Raw genomic sequence first — 26,182 nt, 5'->3', positions numbered from 1 at the left:
GCAGCTAACACATTTCAATACTTTTTGATGTATTTAAAGCAATGAAACTCTTTTCTTAAATGAAATATTATAAGGCAGCTTGATATATAAAACAGGTGAGTGGAGATGCTCTGTTTGAAATAGTAGAGTGGAAACTAAATAGATCTTCTCTACTTCATGATCCCCTGGCCAACTTCTTCATGGAATCCAAGGAATCCATGGAAGACACATGAAAACCTGTTGTATAACCCAGCATTCAGATGTGCAAGGTAAACTAAGGGCCAAAAGACAAGACAACTTGTTCACAATTGCACACCACATTTTGGTTATCTGTATTATCTGTATTATACTTGCAACTTTACTATAAATATGAAATTACTTCAACAAAAGGTTTATTTAAAAATAAAAGTACTAATGCTTGCAACTGCAGATTATAATGCAACCATGTGCTTCGATTAGTGTCTACTTATTACAAAGATAATTGAGACTTGGCATTTTCCAAGACCTCTTTGAAGCCAGAACCATTGCAAGAAGTAATGGAAAGAGAGACATTTGAGTTTGCACAGATTTATAGATGGGATTCCCAGGATGGCACATAGCATAGAATATAGATGGGATTCTCAGCAAGATGGTGCCAAGAGTAAGAAGGATGGGCTATCGTAGAAAATTCAGACCTGGTCCAGGTCATTGGAGCCCACTGTACTGAACACATTGTTAGGAAAACTGATGTTGATGGTTTTATATCTATTTTCAATGGCTTTCTAAGCTAACAGTTTGGATTTTTTTTTAATTTATAAAATTACATAGGATGATGTAAACCAAAACCACCTATGTATAACAGGTTTATGGACCACCTGAAGTTGACAACTGTGCAAACTTTTTCATATTTGCTTCATGTCTCTTTCTGTAAGAAAAATAACACACCACAAATAAGATTGAGGTCCCTTTTTTTCCTGACTCCCAATGTCATTCCCTTCCTTGATACATAGAGACAACTACCACCCTGAATTTGATGTATACTTCTCTACTCTATTTTTAATTCGCATGAATCGCTGGGCAATATATAGTTTTGCTTTGTGTTATTTTTATAAATGACGTCATGATGTACTTATCCATTTGCACCTTGTTTCTTTTTTTCCGCTCAATGTTACGTTTTGCGATCTCTCCATGTTGATGGCTATGAGCTTACCGTTAGGGCTTCCTTTTCATTTGACTAGAGACCACACTGAGCCAAGCATTAAAATATTTTTATATCATCCTTGTATATGAATCTAGTTTATTTCTCTTACTGTTCCTTTGTCATAATAGAATTCTGTCATGTGAATATTTCATATTTTATACACTTCTCCACCAACAGAACATATATAAACTATTTCCAATCTTTTCCTACTATATTTATTGTAGAAATGGAGATTCTTAATCCTTGTGTATACTTTTCCATTTGACTTTTGATTTTGCTTGTTTTAGGTGTTTATGTTTGTTTGATCTTGTTGAGGATATATCACTTTTTTTCAATAGCATATGAGATCCTCAGGGCTCTCCAGGTCAGACGTACTTTTCAGATGAGTAGAATGCACTGAGAAGACATGAAATGACAGGACTAAATTCACAGGGAATTTTGAGAGACGAGCCACATTAGAGACCAGAGGAGAAGTGTCAGTTTGGGATGACCTTCTACCAAAGGCCTCACCAATGTCAAGGACAGCTCAGCTGTTCCTATCCTCTTTCCCTCATTACACTGTTTTCTGTTTATATTTATATATGTATTTGTACTTACTTGACTAATATCTGCACACATTGCCTGCTCTAAGCTCTTCAGCATCTGTCTTTTTTTATCATTTTGTCCCAGAGTGTTTGACAAGCAATAGTTACTCAATAAATATCATTCGAATGAATGAATGAATCAGTAAACAAAGTGACATTTGAATATGCAAGAAACTCCTAAGTTTGAAGAATCCTGCTTGTCTATAAATGTTTCCTATTTCTTTTAATACTGTTTGGTATTATCTATCATTGAGAATGAATTTATGTGTGTGTGTGTGTATGTGTGTGTGTAGGGGTGTGTGTGTGTGTATAAAGTGATGGAACTGATTTTCTTTGTTGATAGAGAAGCAAATGCTAATGTTTTCACAGTCTTTTCTCTGTTGTAATATCACTTGGAGCGCAATTTACAGATTTCTTCTAAAATCATCTGCTTGACATTCAAGATTCTATGAGATCTAATTATTCAACCCACCTTTTCTGCCACTGTCCCTCAGCCTCAGTAGTAACAGGCATTTTATCACAACCTAAGCATTCTGGGTTTCTGCTTTCCTCTGAGCCTTGCTTCTGTTCCCTCCGCCTGCAATGCCCTTCCTCTTATCACTGCCCTACTCTTCCAGGCCCAACTCAAATATCATCTCCTCCAGGATTTGTCTCTGTGAGAATATCTCTGTCATCTCTACCATCAAAATACGTTATCTATTATATCCTTAAAAGTGTTGAGGATTACCTCTTCTGCATTAGAATGTGAGTTCCTGGACCAGATTCTGGTCTTTTCATCCTTGTTTTCACCTGTGGTGCCAAGAGCAAAATAGGTGAACAGTAAAGGTTTGTAAAATTGAATTTAGTTGAACTTCTGACACTCTCTAAAACATGATTTTTTTTTTTTTATATTTTTCCAGGTGTGTCGAACCAAGGTGATAGATCTCAGTGAAGGCATTTCCCAGCACGCCTGGTACCCTTGCACCATCAGCTACCCATATTCCCAGCTGGCTCAAACCACTTTTTGGCTCCGGGTAAGCTGAAGCTCTGAGAGCTTTGGAATCTCCAGCAGCGAGCCACAGAAAACACTGACTCCCATGACCCTTTCTGAAGATGGGTTGTCTACCTGCTGAGGGTGTTAATTGTAAGAACAGGGAACAAAACACTTAGCAGTGTGATGCTTCCTGAAATGGAATCCTAATTGCTCATGGAATGCCCCCACTGAGCTCTTCTTTTAGCAAAGAGTTTGGGATACATCTTGTCTGCCTGGAACCTCCTATTCATTGTTCAAGATCTTTTAAAATTATCTTTCCTCCTTGAACCTTTTACTGATCACCAGAGAAAGAAGTGACCATTATCTCTCTTCTTGTCCTGCACACGTTTGGTCACTTGTAGGAAGGCACTCATCACATGGTATTACAGAGCTGTCTGGTCTTTCTTTCTGGCTAAGGATTGTGGATATTATTGCATTTTGGCTTGTGTGTCACTGACCTACTTTGAATTCCCAAAAATGCAAGGGCCATATCTTCTTTAGCTTTCTCTCCTCAAAACCAAGTGCAGAGGTTGACACGGAGAAGTGAAAGATAATAGTATTTACCGTTGTTTTGTGGGTTTTGGTGTGGACCGGGACCTTTGCTACACACTTTACTCTCATTATCTCATTATGTTAGTAGAACCTCACAACAAGCCTATGATGTACCTGTTGGGTTTTTTTTAATCCACCATTTAGAAATGATGGAACTTAGACCCAGAGTGGCCCAGCCATTCACTCACTGTCACACAGCTAAGTAGGAGCAGAGCAGAGCAAATATTGAAATTGGGTTTCTGATCTCAGAGCCTGTGCGCTTCACTGTTAGGTTTCACTGTCCCCCTTCCCACCTTGGACCCCTGATGAGTAGTAGCCCAGTTCTTAAAAAGGAAGTTTCTCCTCAAATGCACCCCAATGTGGCTGCCTCCCACCACAGGACTGAGTACACATGTTACCCTCCTATGTCTTTGCAATTTCAGGCGTACTTTTCTCAGCCAATGGTTGCCGCAGCTGTCATTGTCCACCTGGTGACGGATGGGACATATTATGGGGACCAAAAACAGGAGACCATCAGTGTGCAGCTGCTTGATACCAAAGATCAGAGCCACGATCTAGGTAAGCATGCTCTCCTGGGCTTGGCTTGCTCTCGGTACCTGCTTCCACCTCTGCACCATGACAAGTTGTGAGGATCAGCTTAGAATGAGCTCTTCCTTCCTGTCTCCCCTTTCTTGCTTATTTTCTATTTGGCATTCTGGTTGCCCTCAAATCAAGATGTGGTGATGTATCCAGAGAAATCTAGATCTGGCAGATACAGGGATAAGGAGTCAATGGCCAAGCATTCCCTTCTGCCAGCCCCCTTTAACCTCAGACATCCCATATTATTCCCCAAAGACCCCAAGAAGGAGGGAGACTGAGTAAGAGCCATTTCCCCATTGTACATGTCACCACCTGAGACCCAAAGAGAGGCACTGAGAGACCCCAAGTCACACGGCAGGTCAGGAATTACTAGTTAGATTTTCAGTGTCATAGCCTATTGCCTTTTACCCTATAAGCGTGAGTGTTCATGACCCTCCACCCCAAGTGGGGACTGTATCACCAATACAACCTCTGGAGAAGTTTCCAATGGGAATAGGAATAGGAATATTGTAGGAGTAGGGAGGCAGTTGAGGAGTCAGGTTCTACCATGGGAGGGCCTGCCTAAGGGGAGGGCCTGCCTAAGTGCAGGGCCAAGGGGGAGGACAAGGGCTGGACTTGCCACTTGTACCACCCCTTTGCATACCCACATGTACCAAGGTTCAGAGAAGAGAGCCTGAATCCAGAGCTGACAGCTGAGGTTTGGATCCTGTCCCCACCACTCACTCACCTTGAGAAGGTGAGCAATCTTCCTGCCCTCACAGCACGTTACTTAGAGGCTCACTTGCTTCATATACACAGCAAAGACAATGATATCCACCTTAGAGTCAGAGTGTGCTATGATTTGACACTACTGTAACCATGCCTAGCACAAGATCAGAACCTAAAAAATTCCTATTGTCGCTACGAATTTCCTATGACACCTTCACACTTCCAGTCTACCCTGGAGAGCTTTGGGCAGCCTGGCTACTCCAAGCATTTGGAATTCTTGGCCAGTACTGAAGCCTGGACTTCAAAGCTGTGCCCAGACCATTCTGCAGAGAATGCCTTTCAAAGACCTGTATGAAGCAAGCAGGAAGGGGTCATTTCAGGGTCAGATAAAAGCCAAGGGATCAGGGAAGGTTTTCTTGTTTTGTTTTTATGCTTATTTATTTAGTTACTTTTAAAGGCAAGGGGAACCTATGAATAAGGAAGAGAAAGAAAACCCCTCTGGACTTAGCAGGATTCCTGGGAAATTTCCCTAAGTGAGAAACAAATATTTTCGTAGTTGTTGTTGCATAGCCCAGGGCTCTGAGGAGAGGTTTTTCAGCAGAGTGGGGAAAAGTCTGGTTCCACAGAAGCTCTTTGGATCCTGCTACTGACGCCTGAGGCCTTTCTGATTTTCCCCTCCACCCCCACCATCCCCATCTTCCTCAGTCCACGGCATCCCAGGATTCTCAGAGGCAGCTCCACCTCTGGAACTGAGAAGGGCACCTGCTTCAGGCTTCCACACGGGAGACTTCTCCTTACATAGCAAGCCTGCCAGGATATGGTTAGGATTGTACCATTTTTTGGATGTGAAAACTGAGTTTTAGAGGCTTTCTGGAGTCCCATTATTAGGAAGGGGCTACACCATCATTTAAACTCAGGTCCGCCCAACACCAAAGCCAGCTTCCGTTTTGCCAAGTATATCTTGCCACAGCCTTCCTTTCCTTCTGTCCCTTGTGTATCTTTTCTCCCTGGCCCTCTCCCTTCCTTCTTGGAGAATGGGAACCTGCTGCCTGCATTAAAAAAATACAAAACAAAACTGAGGACTCTTGAGTGAGGCAAGCTTGGATTCTCCTTAGAGTTTTAGCCATGCCTGGGCTGTGTTCCTCTGGAAAACCACCCCTGCCCACGATTCTCAACCTCTTCTGCAGACTAAGCAAGAGGTCCTTTCCTCTCAGGGCTGCTCCCAGGTTCACAGATTACTTATGAGAGTGGGCTTTTTACCCTGGGAAGTGCCTGTTGCTATGAATTATTTCCATCACTTTTCCAACTGACCAGGCAGGCAGCCTGAAACCCAGCAACTCAGACCAACAAGCCCTATAGCAATGTGGGAGGGAGGTGAGGGCCTGGGATGCTTGGCTGAGGGGTGGCCATTTGGGGGAGGGAGAGGGACTTTGGGCAGTAGGTGAAGGGGAAGCTTAGGGGGCAGGGAGGCAGGGGGATTGGAAAGATTTGGAACCAAGGAAAAAAAGGCAGACAAAGAAACTTTCAATCAGACTCAAAATCCTCACCGGCCGCCCAATGGTGCTTTTGTGCAGTGACATGAAAGGGTCTGGGGGCTTCGGGAAGGGCCCGTTGGGGAGGGCGTGACTGGCCTTGAGTAATGAGCCTGGCCCCTCGGCCCCTCTGTCTCCCCTGACAGGCCTCCATGTCCTGAGCTGCAGGAACAATCCCCTGATTATCTCTGTGGTCCATGACCTCAGCCAGCCCTTCTACCACAGCCAGGCGGTACGTGTGAGCTTCAGTTCGCCCCTGGTCGCCATCTCGGGGGTGGCCCTCCGCTCCTTCGACAACTTTGACCCTGTCACCCTGAGCAGCTGCCAGAGAGGGGAGACCTACAGCCCTGCCGAGCAGAGGTAAGGGACCCGGCACACTCGCCCTGGGCCACTTGTAGCCGAGTGGAGACAGTGTGATTTTGAAGCTGGGTAGCCATTTGTGTGGCTGTAAAAGGTCTGTGCATTTCTCCCTTCTCTATCCATCCTCTGGCCTCTGGCCGGCTCTGCCTTTGGGCTTGAGAGGCCCATGAGTCTCTGAATTCCTAGGACAATTGAGGGAAGCAGGGTTGTGTGGTGAAGAAAGAACCTCCTTCACCTGGCTTGCAGCGGCAGAATTGACAATAGCTTGCAGGGTGACCCTGGAAACATCAGTTTCCTTCTCTGAGCCTCAAGGTCCTCATCTGAACGAAAAGAGGATTAGCTCTCTTTTATCTCTGAAATACTGGGATATTCTGCTTCCTAGGTGGCATAGGCAGGAGGCATCACCTTCCTAACCAAGGGAGATAGAGTGAGACTGGTATTCGCATCATCCTAGTTCACCGTGTGTTTCAGGGATAGGTGAAATCTCTGTCTTCCACAAGCCTAGCTCCTATGACGTCACGAGTGGTCTAAGAGCCTGTCTTTCAACTGCATGACATCACTCCCTCAGTGCTTTTGAGCTGGCATCTATTAATGCACCTAGTTGGGAGCTACAAGGGAGTGGACTTTCCTGAAAAGAATACGAGTTTTGGGAATACTCTTACTTGGGTTTGAACCTCCACATTGCCACTTCTTGAATGTGTGTTCTTGGGCAAGACACTTCAGTTTTCTGAGTCATAGTTTTCTATTTTGGAATAAGCAGATGAAATCTATTCCACAGGGTGATTGTGAGGGTTAAATGTTGCACTATAGATAAAAATGTTCCTTCAAACTGTTAGGCACTATGTAAACATAACGTATTAAAAAAGAATATTTATAACCACCTTTTGATGATGATGGTGCTGCTTCTGTGCACAGAATTTTGTGTAAAGTTCTTAAAGTTGGAGCTGGAAAAAGCTTCAGAGATTATCTCATGCATCTGACATGTCCAAACTTCTGTGTTGCTATGTAGAATCACAGGGCCCAGAAAGGAGACAACTTGTGCAGAGAGCACAGCGTCTCTCAGATTTGTTTCATGAGATCCAGAAGAAGAGAGAGTTGTGATTTTTGTAGGCTCTGCAAGAGCGAGGCTCTCTGAAAGTTGGGTCAGCCTTGCCCTGTATACTTGGGGGGTAAGAAAAGAAAAGAGAAGAGGGGGACAACCAGCCTTTCCCACGCCCCTGTTACCACAGAGGACACAAAAGGTGGTTGCAAAATCCACATTGTTTAGCACCCACTGTCTCTAGCTTCTGTTGTGCAAAGTCTGTCGCAATCTTTCAGAAGCAAGAGCTTCTTAAATATAATTCATTGTCTTATTTTACTCTAAGAGGATGTTTTTATCCCTTGTTTTCCAGACCCTATAAAAATAAGCTAATTCTCAGAGCCTGGGGAAACCATGTCAATGGAAATCCATTAGACCTTTTCCACAACACTTTCCCATTTTTAACCAGCCTTCCTGACCATCCATAAGTTGACCGAGGCCAGGACTGACTTGTTTGAATTCTCGATGAATGGTGTCTGTGCCCTAAGTAAACAGTAGGAAATATTTAACGACTGAAACATATCGATCGATATGTATTTGTTAGTTCTTTGATTGTAGGAGGAACATTGAATGAGGGCAAAGTGCTGCCCTATATCTGACTAATTATGTGACCTTGGATTAGTCATTCCCCTTCTCTGGGCCTCAGTTTCCCCATCTTTAAAATGATGATGGTGGATTGCATGGATTCTCTGCAGTTCTTTCCAGTTCTAACAGTGTGTGATTCCCAACAACTAGGAAAGAAAGATGAGAGAGGACAGGAAGAGACAAACACTTGTTGAGCCCCTAATAGATGGGAACATTATCTTATTTTGTTATTGCACCTCTTCTGTGAGGTATGGCTCAGAGAAACAGAGCGAGTGAGTCATGACCATCCAGGCAGTAAGAGGCAAAATCCTGCTTTGTCTGTCCCCGAAAGCCATTCTCTACCCACCACAGCAAGGCACGAGTATCAGAGAAGAGGAGTTTTCACAAGTGGACCCATGTGCTCATTTATTCAGAGGAACTGTGAGTAAGGCGATGGAGCTGCAGCTCTGAGGTCTTTGGCTGACTTGTCCCTGAGCTTGGATCAGGCTATGACAGGCTGAGTCTTGAGGGCTGAGGCTGCAGGGCAGCAGCACCTCCTCCTGAGTGCCCCGGTGGGGAAAGGACAGCAGCTGTTCATGGGGAGCTAAAGAGGCATTTACCAAAACAAATAGGACTCTGCAAACATGCAAATGCATTAAAACAAACAAACAAGGGAGGAAAAGAAAGAAAAATAAGCAGCAACTGTAAAGAGCCATGGGATGTTTTCCTTCATTCTCAAAACACCAAAATAAGTAGCATCACTTTTTATAGCACAAATTTCAGCTGGTTGTAAGAGAAATATCCCACTTTACCCTCAGCTGTTTCCCAGGTAGTGAAAAGTACTGTTTCTCCTCTTCCCTTCTTGTCCTCCCTCCCACAACCTTTCCTCTTCTCCCTGCATCTCTCTTTCTCTCTCCTCTCCCTTTTCTCCCACCTCTCCATCTCTCTCTCCCTCTCTGTCTCTCTCTCTCTCTTTCTTTCTCTCTCTCTTTCTCTCTCTCTTTCTGTCTCTCCTCCTGAAAGCAGTGTGATGCCTACTGTGCTGCCTTGGGAGGAGTCCTATAGCAAAACCAGTTTGGGTAATGTGTTCTACCCTAGCTTGAGGAGTCTCCAGTCTCTTTGCAGTACTTGGTATAAATTCAGAGACCCAAGAAAACAGGATCCGTTTTCAAAGGAGAGGTCCAGTTGTGCAATTCTAGTCAAATCTCAGCCTCACACCAAGTTATGGAAAGGAGAAAAGGTGAGGAGGGGAGCCTAGTGGTGGGGTGTGGGGTGGTTAATAGGCTTCTTTAATGAGAAAAACTACAGTGGTGATATTGAGGCTCCAGTATTTGTCTCTCACACACACACAAACACACATGCACATATATCATGTTCATCCACCCTTGTGGTTCTTAACAGAAATTGAACAGTTTATTATAAAATTGAATGGACCATGAATTTAGAAAAGTAACTTCATTCCCTCCTCCCTCCATTTATTCTTCTTTCCTTTCATGCTTCCTTTCTCCTCTCACCTCTTTTTCATATTCTCTTTCTTCCTTTATCTCAAACTCTTCCCCATTTCTACATGCTGGTCCATTCAGATAGAGGTAGTTCTGGTTGAGAGCTAAATTTTAGAAGGCCAATTTTGGGGGGAAACAAATTCTTCACATGGCTAGATTAACACTTTCAGCCACGGAGAACTTAGACTGTTGTTTGTTGGTTGGGGGTGGGGGTGCCCAAAGACTGGAGCCAAGTATTTCTAGAGTCTGTGCCCTGATGAGACCCCATGTGTGGAATATCCCTTTAGGTAATGATACAGGGATTCATAAGTAGGATTTGGAACACAGAATGAAGCTGCTCTTGGCCAGAGACCACAGATTGCTCAGATCGCTGCCATAATCTCATTCAACTTCCCCAATCCGCAAAGGAATCAGTGCCTCTCAGCATAGTGATTGGGAATCACATCTGGGGAATATAACTGCAAATGGAACTGCTGTGCCTAAGCATGTGTGTGTCTTTGACTATGCTGAATACTGTCTGACTCTTCTCCAAAATATTGTCCAATTCACAGCCCCATCAGTGATCTACCAGAGTTCCAGTTGCTCCATATCCTTGGCAATGCTTGAGATTACCAAAGACTACTTTTTCCTATTTTTCTCATTTCAAAGGGCTCTGAAATTATAGATCTCTGTTCTTTTGTTCTCATAAAATCATGAGGCCTGAAGGTGGGGAGGGCTCTCAAAGATTTCCTGGTTCTGTGCCCTCATTTGAGGATGAGAAATCTAAGGTCTAATCAAGGGAAGTGACTCACCTAAAATCACCCAACAAGTTGGGAGGAAAACCAGCATTGGAATCTAGTTCTCAGGAATCCAGTTATCTTTCCTCTCCATCAGAGATTTCAAGACTAGTGTTCCATAGACCATATTAGTCCATAAACAATCTCTCTTTGGCCTCTATTAGTTATCTTCTTTAATTACTTGCCAACATTTAAATATCAGGAGAGTTCATATTAAAAACCAGAATTCTTCTTGGACCTCTTTAAAGAAATGAGAAGCTTTGAAAACATCAGGCCCTTCATCACACTAGGCAACCTTCGACTGGAGCAAAGCACTCTGCTCTCTGACCAGGCACATACCCTCTCCTCGACACACCCCACTCAGCTCACCTGAACCCTGCAGACCACTGAACTTGCATCGTCTAATCTTCAAAATCTTGCCTCCATACCACACCACAATACTGGCTCCTGGAAGTTCAGGGTAAAGAATCTTTTAGGATCATTCCCCCAGTAGCCTCATTTCTGGGTAGAAAATGAGGTCCTAGCACAGTAGCTCTTTCACCGTTTCACTTCCTAAGTGAACTTGCAGAATTGATGCCAAGAACAGTTTTCCCTGCATTTCCCGATGTGGAGCATGTGTCTTTTTTGTTGTCCCCATCTGAGCAACCCAGAATGATTTATAAACAGTCTTTCTGTTATTATCTCTGCTTCCCTATGGCATAATTGCAGCTAAGTGGCAGGGCACAGCAGTTATACCGTGAGTCGAGGAACAGAACCAGGAGAGGCACCCTTGTCAGCCCTTTAACTTCTGGCTTTATCTGGGTTCCAGAACTCTCTGGGTATCCTCTGTTATGCATGACTGGAGTCCATTCTTTTTGACAGTGGAGACAGCAGTGGGGGGGTTGGCTATTGGATCAGATATGGTTTTACCTCTATATGGAACTTGAGTCCATAGGTAAATACATTAAACTTGTAGATAAGAAGAAAAGAAAAAAAGTTATTTAAGTATCTGATTAGCTCTGCACCCCAGGGACCTCCACTTTTGCCCAGGTGTGAGAATTTGATCTATAGAATTACCTGCATCCTTTCCCACTCGTCCATCCAATCAGCCACCTTTCTCCCTTCAGAGACGTGTCTTCATTTTCTCCTTCTTTTGTTATTTTTATTGACTTCCCATCACTGTTATTAAATCCTTCTCTCTTTTTTTTTAATGAAGCAGCAGAGCCTTTTCTTTATTTTGTTTTCCTTGTTTTGTTTTTTGTTTTTGTGTTTCAGAAATGACAGGGCTGTATCACAGAGTTATTTGAGAGGGTCAGTCAGGGTAATGTTTATCATTTTTGGACAGTGTGTTCACACAATCTTTTCCAACCAACAGGATAGCAAAGAAAAACGAGCAGGGACTTAGGGGACAGACTGGCAGATCTCCACTGGAATTCTGTCCAAGCTGAGTGCCCTTGGGCAAGCAATTTAAAACTCTTAGTCCTAGTTTCCTGTTCTTGAAAATGGGAATAATATCACTACCTCAAGGAGTTGCTGTGTGGAATGCAAATAAGGTGATGTAGGTGAAACAGAGTGGCCAATGCCTGACACATATTACCTCCCTTATCCCTTTTCTTCCTGTTTTCAAGCCTGCAGGCCAGGTGCAGACAGATGTGCTGAAAAAGCAGGATGCCTCAATCCCTGAAGTGTATTCTGGAAGGCAGTAGTCCTAAGAAATGTCCCATGAAAAAAAAATGTGATCAGAGTTTAAAACATAACGTGTACCTTAGCCCCTTCTGGAAATTTTCAATGGGTTATCCAAATTATCGAGAAGTCCTGCAACTAAGAAAACTAACTGATTTCATTAACTCAGTGCTACCCCTACTGATCTGACCATGAGATCTTTTGGTCAGGTCATTCATGGAACCAAGGACTATTTTTTTTTTTTTTTTTTTTGAGACAGAGTCTCGCTCTATTGCCGAGGCTGGAGTGCAGTGGCGTGATCTCGGCTCACTGCGAGCTTTGCCTCCCAGGTTCATGCCATTCTCCTGCCTCAGCCTCCCAAGTAGCTAGGACTACAGGCACCCGCCACCACACCTGGCTAAATTTTTGTATTTTTAGTAAAGACGGGGTTTCACCATGTTAGCCAAGATGGTTTCAATCTCCTGACCTCGTGATCCACCTGCCTCGGCCTCCCAAAGTGCTGGGATTACAGGCATGAGCCACCGCACCTGGCCTGTTTTTTCTATTGTAGCAAAAAGAGACAGAGAGACTCATCTTCTCAAGTAGCTCCATAGTTCCAACAGCATTTCTCTCACTTTCTCTTTTTTTAAATGTTATTTATTTATTTATTTTGATACACAGTCTCACTTTGTTTCCCAGGCTGGAGTACAGTGGTGTAATCTTGTCTCACTGCAACCTCTGCCCTCCAGGTTCAAGTGACTCTTGTGCCTCAGTCTCCCAAGGAGCTGGGATTATAGGTGTGCACCACCCACTCCCAGCCAATTTTTAAATTTTTACTAGAGACAGGGATTCACCATGGTGGCCAGGCTGGTCTTGAACTCCTGACCTCAAGTGATCCATCTGCCTCAGCTCCCAAAGTGCTGAGATTTCAGGTGTGAGTCACCACACCTGACCTCAAAGCATTTCTCATACATTGACCTTTCTAGTCTACAAACACACCAAGCTCCATCCTGTGCTGGAATTCTGTACCTGCTCTTCCCTCTGCCTGGTTCTGCCTCTGCCTCAAACCTGTGTATGGCTTATCCCTTCATTTTATCCAGGTAGTAGTTCAGATGTCCCTTCCTCATGGATCCTTCTATAAAGTGCCTTGCCCCTCTCCACCACCTGTCACTCTCTATAATTTCACCTTGGTTTAATGCCCTAACTGCATGCATCATTATCTGAAATGATCTCATTTATTACTTTTCTTTGGCACACACCCTCCCTCCTGAAATACACAGATAGCAGGCATCTTGTTTATCCCCTCTGTCCACTATATTCCCAATGTATAGAACAATGTCTGGTGCTCAGTAAAGCCCACAGTGAAGGTCTGTTGAATAGATGAATCAGTGGATGATGTTTTACCCTGTTGACAATCCTAAGAAATAAATTATTTTATTATTTCCACTTTATAGATAAGGAAACTGAGCCTCAGGATGTTATATAAATTTCCAAAGTCAAACAACTGTTAAATGGCAGAGCAGGGGCTGGAGCCCAGATTTCCCTGATTGATAAACCTTGTGCTCCTTCTACCCTAGAAAATGAAGCATTTCAGATTTTCATTTTCTTGTGTAGAACTTAATGCGCACAAAATAATTGGGGAAGGCACTGTTTATACTTTAATGGCTCTGCAACTTAAAGAAGAAAATCATCTTTCCCTCTGGGTCTTCATAAGAGCCCGGGTACCTTCTGGGAGTGCAGAGTAAGAATGCCCAAACTGCTAGGTACAGGTCAGAAGAACAGCTTGGGAGCTAGTAGCTTACAGAGTAAATATATTTAAATTGGAACCATGTGGTTCCTTCCCCTGGTGCTTACACAATGTGAACAGATGCATTGTTTGGTGTCAAAGCCCTTGTGTTGACTCCACAGTTACAGCCTCTTTGAGGTCTCCACATGGTACAACGCTGAGGCTGTCAGGACTGAGAAAAAGGGCTGAGAATTGGAGTTGTCTCAACAAGTGTTCCTTAATGCCAGTTGCCCTGCATTTCAGAAGGAGAGTATTGGAGAACTGCAAAGCTTCCATCAGTGAGGGTCTGAGACCTAAATTAAATGCCTGTCTTTTTCTGGGTATTTAAAAAAGTAAATTGGTTTGTGATATGTTTTGGAAGCTTTTAGCTCCCCCCGCCTCCAGACTTTATTTCTCACTCTGCTTTTGAGCAGAGGGTAGAGAATAGGAATAGGTCACAGTAAAACCCTTAGTTGGGTATCGTGAAACTGAGAGAAAACAAAAACAAACAAACAAACAAAAAAGTGCAAAACTTTTCTGACACTGGTTTGGCCAAAATGTCTCCCTGTCTCCTAGATAAAAACAGGAACATAAAAGCCTTGAGGTTCTGGATGCAAATCTACCCATCTGGGCATACGATAGGCCAGGTGTTGAGGGTAGACACAGTCAGAGAGCCAAAAGTCAGAGAAAACTGCCCCCTAGAAGCTTTTAGTGTTAGGCAGAATCAACCTCTTTAAAGTGTTTAAGAGCTATTGCAAGGCACCATCACCATTGGTTTCCTGCCATTTAGGAAACATCTGCAAGGAATTTTTATTGGCACTGCAAAGTACACCAAGATGAAATAGGCATTTTCTCTGCCCTCAAGGACATTCTACTCCAGAAACATGGGACAAGGTTAACAACAAGGCCTTTGGAGTCACCCCTCTGGATGAGCACTTAAACAAGTAACGTAATCTTGCCAGTCCCCAATTTATCCAACTGTAAAATGAGTAACACTTAGCTCATAGGGTTGTAAGGATGGAGTGAGCTCACGCATATAAGCAATCAGCATATAGTAACTAATATTATTGAGTGCTTGCCTAACTATAATACAAGGGGAGTGATCATCCAAGAATGAGGATTTGATGCTGTTTCTGTTTGCATCCTTAAAGATTAGCCTGCAATCTGGTATGTTCCACTGTCACTGAGGAACTGAGTTTTTAATACATCAAACGTGAGGCAACAGCCTCAGAGAAAGAAGGGTAGAATACCCATGAGGGTGCTTGCCAAGGGACACAAGGGAAAGCTTCCTATGGAAACTTGCATGATGCTTAGACCTAAAGAACGGGTGGAATTCAGACTGGCAGAAAGGTAGAATTCAGAGTTGCAGCAAGATGCAAGTCATAGTCTCCGTACGACTCCACTAACAATTTGTAAGTTACTTTACAGTTTATAAAAGACTGCTACCTCCATCATCTGCATTGAGTCTCGTGGCTGTATGAGGTTGGCCAAATTTGAGAGTGTACTGAATCTCAGAGATGTGATGTACCTTGCAAACTAGGTAATAGAGCATAGGTGTATTTATAACATCAGCTACCACATTTATTTATTTATTTATTTATTTATTTATTTATTTATTTATTTATTTTGAGATGGAGTTTCACTCTTGTTGCCCAGGCTAGAGTGCAGTGGTGCAATCTCAGCTCACTGCAACCTCCGCCTCCCAAGTTCAAGCTATTCTCCTGCCTCAGCCTCCTGAGTAGCTGGGATTACAGGTGCCTGCCACCATGCCCAGCTAATTTTTTTTTTTTTTTTCTTAGTAGAGACAGGGTTTTACCATGTTGGTCAGCCTGGCCCTAAACTCCTGATCTCATGATCCACCCAACTCAGCCTCCCAAAGTGCTGGGATTACAGGGGTAAGCCACCGTGCCCAGCCCAGCTACCACTTATTGAGTGCTTAGCATATGCCAGGAGTTCTGCTATACATTTTTTTCTAAACTGATTTAATTCTCAAAATGGTCCTTGTAAGTGGGTACTCATAAAATACAAAAAAGGGTTTTTGCTCAACCTGGTGCCTGGTAGAAAAATACAATAAATATTCACTGTAATCATGATGATCCCCTTCTCACAAATGGAAAAACTGAGGCTATTCAAGATTTAAATCTTGATAACGTACAAAGCTTTCAAGTGGCAAGATTTGAACTCTGGTTTGTCTGTTGCCATACCTTGTGCTCTTAATGAGAAATTTTATTCACTGCCTCTAGGGTCATCTTTACCCTAACCAGCACCTCTTTCTGTCCACAGTCTCAAGCCCCCTGATCTTGGAGAAAGAGGCTCTTAGCCTTTATCTTCCAATTGAGTGTGGCTGTCCTGTGAGGAGACGCCTTCTTCCCCTTTTGTTTCTTTCCTCCCCAGCTGTGTGCACTTCGCATGTGAGAACACTGACTGCCCAGAGCTGGCTGTGGAGAATGCTTCTCTCAATTGCTCCAGCAGCGACCGCTACCACGGCGCCCAGTGTACTGTGAGGTGCCGGACAGGCTATGTGCTCCAGATACAGCGGGATGATGAGCTGATCAAGAGCCAGGTATGTGCAGGTGCTGAGCTCAGAGCCTCTCTGCAGCCCAGGGAAGGCTTACTGGGTGTTGAACATGTTCTCTGCTAAATACCCAGCAGCACTTAAAATAGTGCTGGCACACAGTAGGTGCTCAATAAATACTTATTGATTAAATGAATGAGTGAATGAATCAATTAACCAAGCAAGCAGTCTGGAATCTCTAAGAAAAGGGGTTCCTGTGCTGACTAGTGTTCTACACAATACTTGCCAGTGTTTTTGTATAGGTTGCAAATCTCCAAGACCATGGGGCTGAGTATTTTGGAATGAATATCTTACAGTCAGAACTCTGACATAATTGAATGGGCTGCTTTAGGACGAGGTGAGCCGTCTGTCAGTGAGATGTTCATTCATTCACTAATTCATTACAAAGCATCTGTTCGCTGGAAATTGGATGCTATACTAAGTGCTAAAGAAGAGGAAGCCGTTAAGACAAACCAAGTCCCTCCTCTGAAGGAGCTTCATGCCTAGTGGTGGAGGAAAAGTCAGACAACTCATTAATAATGACCCCACTGTGTGATAAATGCTGTCAAGGGAAGTGTAGGGTGTTGTGGAGGTACAGGGAGATTCAAGGGAGGTGCCTGGGAAAAGTGACATGGAAACAGGCAACTAGACAGATCAGCAAAGGGGTATGTGTTGGGGAGAACGAAGAAATATATAAATATATGCACTAGGCACAGGCATGGATAGTATGTGGAAGCACATTGATGAGAAAAGAAAAACATGCCACAGATTGTTTGTTTGCTTATTTGTTTGTTTGTCTTCTTTTTCTATACTCACCCAAGCAATGAGGCTGGAAGGGCCAGCTGAATCCACTGGTGCAGGGCCCTGTCGGTTTTGTCAGGAAGTGTGGGGTTGATCTTTAGGACAACAGGGAGCTGTTGCAGGAAGTGACATGGTCAGATCCTGGTGACAAAGTCTCTTCTAGATACTCTATGTGGGTGTAGCTTGGAGTTCAGCAGTAAGACTGGTAGCAGGGAGACCCCTTCAGACAGTCATCAAAGGAGTCATGGAAGATAGGACGTGTCCTGCATGAGATTATGGTAGTGAATGATTTGGAGTGATGTGACAGAATGTTGCTTCAGCAAGATGGTGCTATAATGTCCCAGGTGGGGCATTGGGGAGTGGGACAGGTTGTCCTGGGATTTGAGGATTTCCGTCACTAAATGTAGCATTTTCCAGGGCTGGCCAGTGGACTTTGCCTTCAAACTGAAAGCACACAGGGCACATTCCTTATTGCTGGGAATGCCTATTTGTACAGAACTTCTGGACTTGCTCTTCTGAGACACCTACTTCTGTGTGTCAGACTTGGCAGGCCTGAACTCCTGTAGAAACAGTGAAACTGTTTTGGCAGTGAGGGACCTCACTCAAGCACACATCCCTTTGATGTGTGCTTAAGAGGGAAAATGTCCTTTGCTTTTAAAATCCCAGATCAACATTTGGCATCTCCAGTCTCTAGGATTTAGTGTCTTCCTCCCTGAATGAAAGCCTCCAGGCTGCAATGATTGTCCATCCCTTGGCTCCGTAGCATGGCCTTGCCCTCCGCCCATCTCCACCATCTTGTAGTTCTGTTCAAATCTCCATTTCCTCTTTCATTTTTCCTAGGCTTTTTCTGACTTTGTACCTTTCTCTCTTGACTATTGAGACACTAAATCTCAGAGTAGGAGTGGATCTTTGAGCAGTTCTTGAGTTCAATCCATCCATTTTGCCAAAGGGAGAACTCAAGTAAGGAAAGGAACTTGCCTGTGGTCTAGTAACATGGAGGAAAAACATCCAGGTCTCCTATAGCCATGGAGAGTGCCTACTATGTGCCAAGCACTACAACAGTTTCCTAGTAACTCCCCTAGAGCTAATAAAAGACACAAAAATCAACACTTGATATCCTACCATTGAACTGTATTTCACAGTCTGTTTTGTGAAAGAAGTCATCAGGCCCTGTAAAGTCTCAAAACCTCAAGATTCTCATCAATGAAATGGAAATCGTGATCTGGGAGACTCTATAGACAGCAGTTAAGAGCATAGCCTTTGGACTCAAGTCTGACTTACCCTTTTTCCAGATGGTTAACTTAAGGCTGATCATGTAATGTCTCAGAGTCTCAGTCTCTGTGTCTTTAATTGAGAACTGAAATATCTAATTCAGTTTTGGGAACTTACAGAGTCCCAAAACTTGATGGAACCTAATCTCTAATATCAACACCTCTACCAAGAGATATTACCCTCTACCAGGAATTTCAGGCTCAGACATGCCTTCACTTCATATCTTGAGTCATGTTCCCCCAGGAAATACAGTGGGAGAATGAGGGCATGCAGTTATTGGGATCATTAAAAGTGAGCTAACGTTAAACACTAAGCATTGGTCTCCTAGTGCCTGGACGAGACTCTGAGCTGTCACCTTGGGAAGAAGGGTATTTCTCCACATCTAGGGCTCAGTCTGCCACTCCTCACTATGCACGCCTCTGCCTTTCAGATGGGACCCAGCATCACAGTGACTTGTACAGAGGGCAAGTGGAATAAGCAGGTGGCCTGTGAGCCAGTGGACTGCAGCATCCCAGACCACCATCATGTCTACGCCGCCTCCTTCTCCTGCCCTGATGGTACCACCTTTGGCAGTCAGTGTTCCTTCCAGTGCCGTCACCCTGCACAATTGAAAGGTATCAAGAATGCCTTCCCCAGCTCAGCCTTCCTCTGTCTATGGGAAGCATCCAGGCTCTCTTTCTGGCTCTCAAACACCAAGAGTGGGATGGGGTTTTATCTGTGCTCCTGACTTCTTCCTACCAATTGTATTTATGTAAACTGCCCTGCTGTGAAGATAAGAAAGGAAAAAGAGAGTACGGATAATTATGACTGTGAAGCCCTTTCCAAGACCTTGGAAATCTTGCAAAAAAGAAAAGAAAGAGAGGATAAAAGTGAAGGAGGGAGGGAAGAAGGAAGAGAGAAAAAGAAAAAAGAGTTGCATTTGGGACTGATGAAATGAATTCACTCGTATGATTAGGGCCAGTAATCCTTACGAAGTAAGTGTTACTATTATTCCCATTTCACAGATGAGGAAACCAAGCCTCAGAGGGTTTAAGGAACTTGCCTAAGGCTACACCATCAGTGGTGGGGACCATATTGAAGCCCAGGTCTGTCTTTCTCCAATGCTGGCTACTACTTATCAAGAGGGGCCAGCTAGGCAGAGAAGAGCAGATATGGACAGGAAGCATCTGGCATCCTCTTGAGCTAGGCAGCAGGGCTATTGAGGGGAATAAGACTTTGGCATACCAGAGATCACATTTTAGAAAAAAGTGAGTAGCTGGCCTGGGTGTCCTAGAATGCTGGGATTAGATGTGGAATGTATTAAAAACTTCAGACTAGGAAATCACACTTCTCTCAATCAATCAGAGGCCTTTGGGAAAGGGAAGTGCATAAATTAGCATTGATTATTACAGCCCTCATTGTGGCTAATAATAATTGTTAATCAAAATGATGCATATCCTTCTGCTGCCAACTGTGATTGGGGAAGAGTGACCTGGCCGGGGAGACAAGGCCTTAGGAGGACCATCATTCTAGTAGTTGGTGATCCCAACTTTGCTTTTCCTTTGACTGGGCAAAGGTCCTGCTGCCTTTCTCTTGAACTTAATATTGCCACCTAATTTGCCCTCCTACCCTCATCTCAAGCCAGGGGGTAAAAAGGTGATCAATGTCAACTTTCCTTCTTTTACTTGCTTCCCTTTCCTCCTTTCTACATTTTGTTTTTCCTTTGATCATAACATAGTTTAAACAAAAAGAACAATAATTTTTTTAAAAAAACTTTTATTTTAAGTTCAGGAGTGCATGTGCAGGTTTGTTATATAGGTAAATTTGTGTCATGGAGGTTCATTGTACAGATTATTTTATCACCCAGGTATGAAGCCTGCCTTAATACCCTTTAGCCATTTTTCCTGATCTTCTACCTCCTCCCACCCCCTTCCCTGTGAATAGGCCCCAATGTTGGTTGTTCTGCTCTTTGTGTCCATGTGTTCTCATTATTTAGCTCTCACTTATAAGTGAGAAGATGTGGTATTTGATTTTTGGTCCTGCATTAATTTGCTAAGGATGATGGCCTCCAGCTTCATCCACATTCCTGCAAAGGATATGATCTCATTCTTTTGTATGGCCACATAGTATTTCATGGTATATATGTACCACATTTCCTTTATTCAGTCTATCATTTATAGGCATTTAGGTTGATTCCATGTCTTTGCTATTGTGAAGAGTAAAAGCACTAATTTTAAACAGTCAATAAATAATAATGATAATAATGACCAGCTTGAAATCCTTTCTGCCCTCAGTTTTTGCCCCACCTGGCCCTCTCCTCTATTCGTACCTTTTGTTCTTCTTAATCTGTCTTCTTCCTCTGTAACTTCTGTTAAAGTCTACCCCTTACCAAGTCAACCCCCCTGTTCCTTGCAATCTCCCCGTACCAGCCCTTGGCTAATGTAGCCTCTCAATTGAGTGCTTGTCCTTATTACAGTCCAGCTAATGCATTTTTGTTTCCTCCAAACAATATAGTGGCCAATATTCTTCCACATTCTAACATGCTAGAGATGGACAAGAACTCAGAGATGGCTTTGGTTTAGGGACAAACAAGTTTGGTGATTTGTTCAAGGTTACAGGTAAATTCATACTTTATGCACTCAACAAATGAATACCGAGGACCTGCTATGTGCTCAGCAGTAGGCTAGGCTCTGGGAGTAAAGAAGGTACAAGATACAGCCCTTGCCTTAGGATCTAGAAAGTACCAACACCATGAGGCAAGTGCTTAGAATACCAGATTGAAGGTCTGAATTTCTCTCCTTGAGTTCTGTTCTATGTTAATTTCAATCTTTACGGCACTCCAAAAGAGACTCGATCTCCTGGGTAATCTTTTAAATGAAGTAGTAAAAATAAGTACCTCTCTTCTGACACTGCTACAAGTTCACAATTATTTTAATGCTCATTAGAGATTGGAATTTCCTTAGCCACATTTGTAGAAATGCTGAGTAGGATGTATTTCTCTGCATTAAAAGATGAACGAGTGAACTTACAGAGTCCCAAAACTTGATGGAACCTAATCTCTAATATCAACACCTCTACCAAGAGATATTACCCTCTACCAGGAATTTCAGGCTCAGACATGCCTTCACTTCATATCTTGAGTCATGTTCCCCCAGGAAATACAGTGGGGGAATGAGGGCAGAAGACATGGAACTGACAAAAGTCAACAGGGTCTCTTCTAAAGCCAGTTGCCACTGTGGGCAACTAGAGCTCAGTCCCTCTGGGAAACTCTGGGAGACGGTGGAGAACATTCCTCAGAGTTATTGCAGCTCTGGAAACTGGCACATGAATCCGACAACTCCACCATTAGTTTAGTGGTGCTTCCAGGGGCATTAACTCCTTGGTACTTTAAACTCGCCCTACATATGGACAGAGTAAGCATCCATGACCAGTATAACATGCCTCAGGCAGAGAGTTGGCAGTGCAGTAAGCATCTTTCACAGTATACAGGCCAGTGCCAAGAAGACAAAGGAAGAGCACATCATGTATCATACCCTACTTTCTTCAAAGCCACATTGTAGATGCAGGGTAGTGGCTACAGCTGGCGCACAGAAATACTGCCCGGCTGAAAACTCTCTTGGAGTTTGTTGCAGGGGTGGGGGGACATATCCATGGTCCTGAATCACCAGTGCCTGCTTTAGCTGTGGTGCACTGCTAACTCCTATTCACCCTCTTCAAGAAAGCACATTTCTGGTTTGCATTTTCTCTCTTGATTAGCATTTTGGAATCTTTATGTTCTCCTGTCACAGAAGAACCATGATTTTCACTTCATGATTTACAATATACATAGCTAATACAATGTACTTTTTTAGAGTCCCAACACCTTTTCCACAGATATGTTATCTCTCTTGGGCAATTTGAAGAGGGTGGGCTTCCTGTACTTTTTATACAGCTCCTCTTCTCACTAACCTCGTGCTTTACCTGGGCACCCGAAAGCAATGACTGCCCCAATTGCAAGGGCAATGCAAAGAGAAGTTTGTAGACCCTGGTATTCTGGATGCCTCTATGCTTCTATGGAAACCAAATGACTCACCTTTCCACACGCTTTACTCTTTTACTTGATGTTAAAATATCTATAGTTGTCAGTCTCACAGTTTATCAATGTGGAAGCCCCTATGGGGCTTACAGACACCAATCTGCCTAGTGCTAACCGGATGAATCATACTAACAAAGAAGAAAAATGAAAAAAATGAGAAGGAGTAAGTGGAGGAGCATATATAAAATTGCAAAGTACTTTCTCCCCTTTCTTCCTTTTCCTGCTTTTTCTTCATAGTGCTTGGCACCTTCTGGCACGCTAAGTAGTATACTTTTTAGGATAACTTATTGTACTCCTCCCTGTTCCACTAGATTACAAGCTTCAAGAGAGCAGAGCTATTTCTATTTTATTTTATTTTGTTCACTGCTTTTCCTTCAACATATAAAAGTATCTGGTGCAGAATAAGCACTAAATAGATGTTGGTTGAATGAATGAAGACTTCTGTGAAGATTCTTTCAAAGCTACTAATGAAGAGGAAAAGAAGAAGGAAAGTGGGAGGAAGTGGGCAAGTGAAGGAAGGAAAGGAGGGAAGAAGGAAAGAAGGACAAAATTTAAGAAGCAAATGAAGACATTGACAATACTTTCATGGGCACTTTTCATAAATGTTGTTTTATTTCATCTTCTGAGCACCCTGAAAGGCAGAAGCAATTGTTTGCTTTTCACCGATCGGAAGATTGAGATTTGATGCTTCCAGAATGAATAATAAGGGCCCTGCTGATCATATGTAGTAGCCAACTTCCCATTAAAAACTACCATCTCTGTAGTTAGACAGAATTTGTTTTGAACCTCAGTTTTGTCTTTTGCCAACTAGGATAACTTGGTCGAGTCACCTCTTTCTGAGTCTTCATTTCCAATTAAAGACTGTCATACTAAATGACTGTTTATTTTGAGAATAAATGAGATTGCATATCAGAAGCCCTCGGTACATAGTAACTGCTCAATAAGCCCTTGGTACACAGTAACAGCTCAATAAGCCCTCGGTACACAGTAACTGCTCAATAAATGTCAGTTTTCTCCCTACCACTCCACCCCTCCAACCTGCAACTCCCTGAGCTCCCCAAATGCTTCAAGCCCTGGTTGTCAACACCATTCAGTAATAACCAGGAAGAGGAGAGTTTGGTGGAGAAATACAAGTTTCAAGTCCTCCTCTATTTGTCTCGGGAAGGTTTTAGGCAGGCTGTGCCTCGATAATATATGAGCTGGCAGTGAAAAGCCTAACTCCCGTGTTTTACTTTTATTTGCAACGTTCCCCATCAGACCAGCTTCCCGATGGCAGTCAGCACTCTGTCAGAGCTGGCACAGGCTACGGGGGAAGTGCTGCTCTTTCAGCTGCTTTGGCAAAGCTTCACTGAGCACCAGGACCTGAACAGAAAATCAAACCTCCTGATAACACAATGCTGTCATTTCCAGGCATTGCTGTTGGGAGCTGGGGGAGGTGGTAAGCAGGACAGATACAGGGGTGCTGGGCCCAGGGGGAGAGTGGCAGCTTGACATTATACACTCACTGATATCAGAGTTTGCTGTAGTTTCTGGTATGAGCTTTTGCTGCCAACTGTTAGAAGGCAAGTTCCTCCATCTCTGTGTTCAGATGCCCACTTGTAAAGTAAGAAAGATGGATTCAAGGATTGTGAATGTGTCTTTCCTATGGAGCAGAAGAGGCTCAGGATCAGAAGTCAGAAGCCTTGGATTTTAATTCACTGTAGACATGGGGGTAATTCACTCCCCCCATTTAGATCTCCTCTTCTTTGTGACAGCTCTCTTGATCTCCCTAGGCTCCTCAGTTGGAAGTAGAAGGGGTTGGAATTCCACATAAGGGATCTCCTGGTTTGTCAAGTCAGCTAAAATCCAAGTGGCTGTGCCTTAGCTTGGCTATCAGAGACTCCTCCCTCCTCTATCCCTGCTTGTCCTTGTCTTCCAGGCAACAACAGCCTCCTGACCTGCATGGAGGATGGGCTGTGGTCCTTCCCAGAGGCCCTGTGTGAGCTCATGTGCCTCGCTCCACCCCCCGTGCCCAATGCAGACCTCCAGACCGCCCGGTGCCGAGAGAATAAGCACAAGGTGGGCTCCTTCTGCAAATACAAATGCAAGCCTGGATACCATGTGCCTGGATCCTCTCGGAAGTCAAAGAAGTAAGTGGGGTTGGAAATACAAACTCATGGGCTCTAGGAGGACAAGAGTTAGGTTCAAATGCCTGGCTGGATGGAAGCACTCATTTCTTCACTGGAGGCAATGACTGCCATTCATCCCATTCTGTTCTGTGAGAAGCTAGAAGGATTTGTTAATAATATTAGTTTTGGGTCAAACAGAATAAACTTTAAGTTTCAGCTTAGCCGCCTAATGGCGATGTGATCTCAGACAAGTGACTTTACTTCTCTGCACTTCCTTTTTTTTTTTTTTTTTTTTTTTTAGCAATAAGAAGGGTACGATAATAACAGTTACAACATAAGGTTCCTATGAAGAACAAATGAACATGTGCATGTAAAGTGCTCACAACGTGCTTTGCACATAGTAGTTGTTTAGTAAATGGTGGATAATCATAGCATCATGGTTCCAACACCCATCAGAACACTCTGCAAAAAAGGGGAGAGAACCTGGGGCTGGAGGGGCCTGAGTTTTGTGTCAATCTACATGTAGCTGGAAGCCTGACATTTCTGCCTGCTCTTGCTAAAGGAGTTCTGTGGATGAATTATCCTTAATCCCTACACGAGTCCCACCACCACCCAATAAGTCAGATGGGGAATGAAAAATAGGAAATAGGAAATGGGGGCCCAGCTGGTGGTGTTCATGCAGGGCATGGAGCTAGCCATTTTGTCCTTGAGATGTCTCCTTTCCTTTCCTTGAAGACGGGCCTTCAAGACTCAGTGTACCCAGGATGGCAGCTGGCAGGAGGGAGCTTGTGTTCCTGTGACCTGTGACCCACCTCCACCAAAATTCCACGGGCTCTACCAGTGCACTAATGGCTTCCAGTTCAACAGTGAGTGTAGGATCAAGTGTGAAGACAGCGACACCTCCCAGGTAAGCATCCTGGAACTTGAGATTGATACCATGGTCCCTTTCCTTTCTGCTTACCAAAAACTAGCCTATACTTCAGGAACCACTTTCTCCAAGAGACTATCTAACTAGGCTCAAATTGTATAATGGCAGTGTCACCAGTGCAGAAGTTAAGAAACTGGGCTCTAATTATCTACTTTCATAATCTCTCTGAACCTCATTTTCCTACCTGCAATACCATATTTTATTTGCTTGGAGATTCTTAGCTTTGAATTTTTTTTAAGCATTGGAACTTTTATGAAGGAAATCATACATGGAATCCTAATGTATGAAGTTGATAAAAGTTAAGTTCCTCAAACAGGAATGGCCAGGGCTCTTTTGCCAGTTTGCTACCACCATTACCACCCATGTTGGTCCTTGAAGTATTTAAAATCACAAGACTGCCACTATACTTAGACATCAATTGGCTCCTGAAGCATAAGGAAAAAGGGGACCATATTTAGATGAGAAGTACAGTTTTGAGAACACCGTGGAAGAAAGGAAGAGCAGAAGGAGAAAGGTTTGAATTTTATCTCAGTGCACATGTAACTGAGAGCAAGTCCAACACTTCTGCCTGCCTCTGTTGAAGGAATTTTCCTCACATCCTACACATGCTCAAAGGACAGTATGGGAATCAAGAATAGGAAAAAGAAACAAAA

The 26,182-nt window shown here is 43.5% G+C and overlaps 1 protein-coding gene across 2 annotated transcripts in view; it reads left to right on the top strand.

Annotated features, from left to right (window-relative positions):
- Positions 1–26,182, top strand: part of PAPPA (pappalysin 1) — a 255,057-nt gene that overhangs the window by 179,078 nt on the left and 49,797 nt on the right. For both annotated transcript variants that reach the window (XR_004443585.1, XM_033237652.1), the window contains exons 11-17: positions 2,643–2,756; positions 3,730–3,865; positions 6,273–6,486; positions 16,207–16,375; positions 18,870–19,053; positions 24,412–24,622; positions 25,337–25,508. Coding sequence is in view for 1 of the 2 variants with exons in the window: in XM_033237652.1 (XP_033093543.1) it covers positions 2,643–2,756; positions 3,730–3,865; positions 6,273–6,486; positions 16,207–16,375; positions 18,870–19,053; positions 24,412–24,622; positions 25,337–25,508 (1,200 nt within the window). In the remaining variant the exon portion in view is untranslated. The remainder of the gene's footprint in view (positions 1–2,642; positions 2,757–3,729; positions 3,866–6,272; positions 6,487–16,206; positions 16,376–18,869; positions 19,054–24,411; positions 24,623–25,336; positions 25,509–26,182) is intronic.

Source organism: Trachypithecus francoisi, unplaced genomic scaffold (genome assembly GCF_009764315.1).
Source record: "Trachypithecus francoisi isolate TF-2019V2 unplaced genomic scaffold, Tfra_2.0 Lachesis_group16, whole genome shotgun sequence".
Lineage (NCBI taxonomy): Eukaryota > Metazoa > Chordata > Mammalia > Primates > Cercopithecidae > Trachypithecus > Trachypithecus francoisi.
The sequence above is the reverse complement of the archived record's forward strand: the minus strand, read 5'-3'. Positions and strand labels throughout refer to the sequence as shown.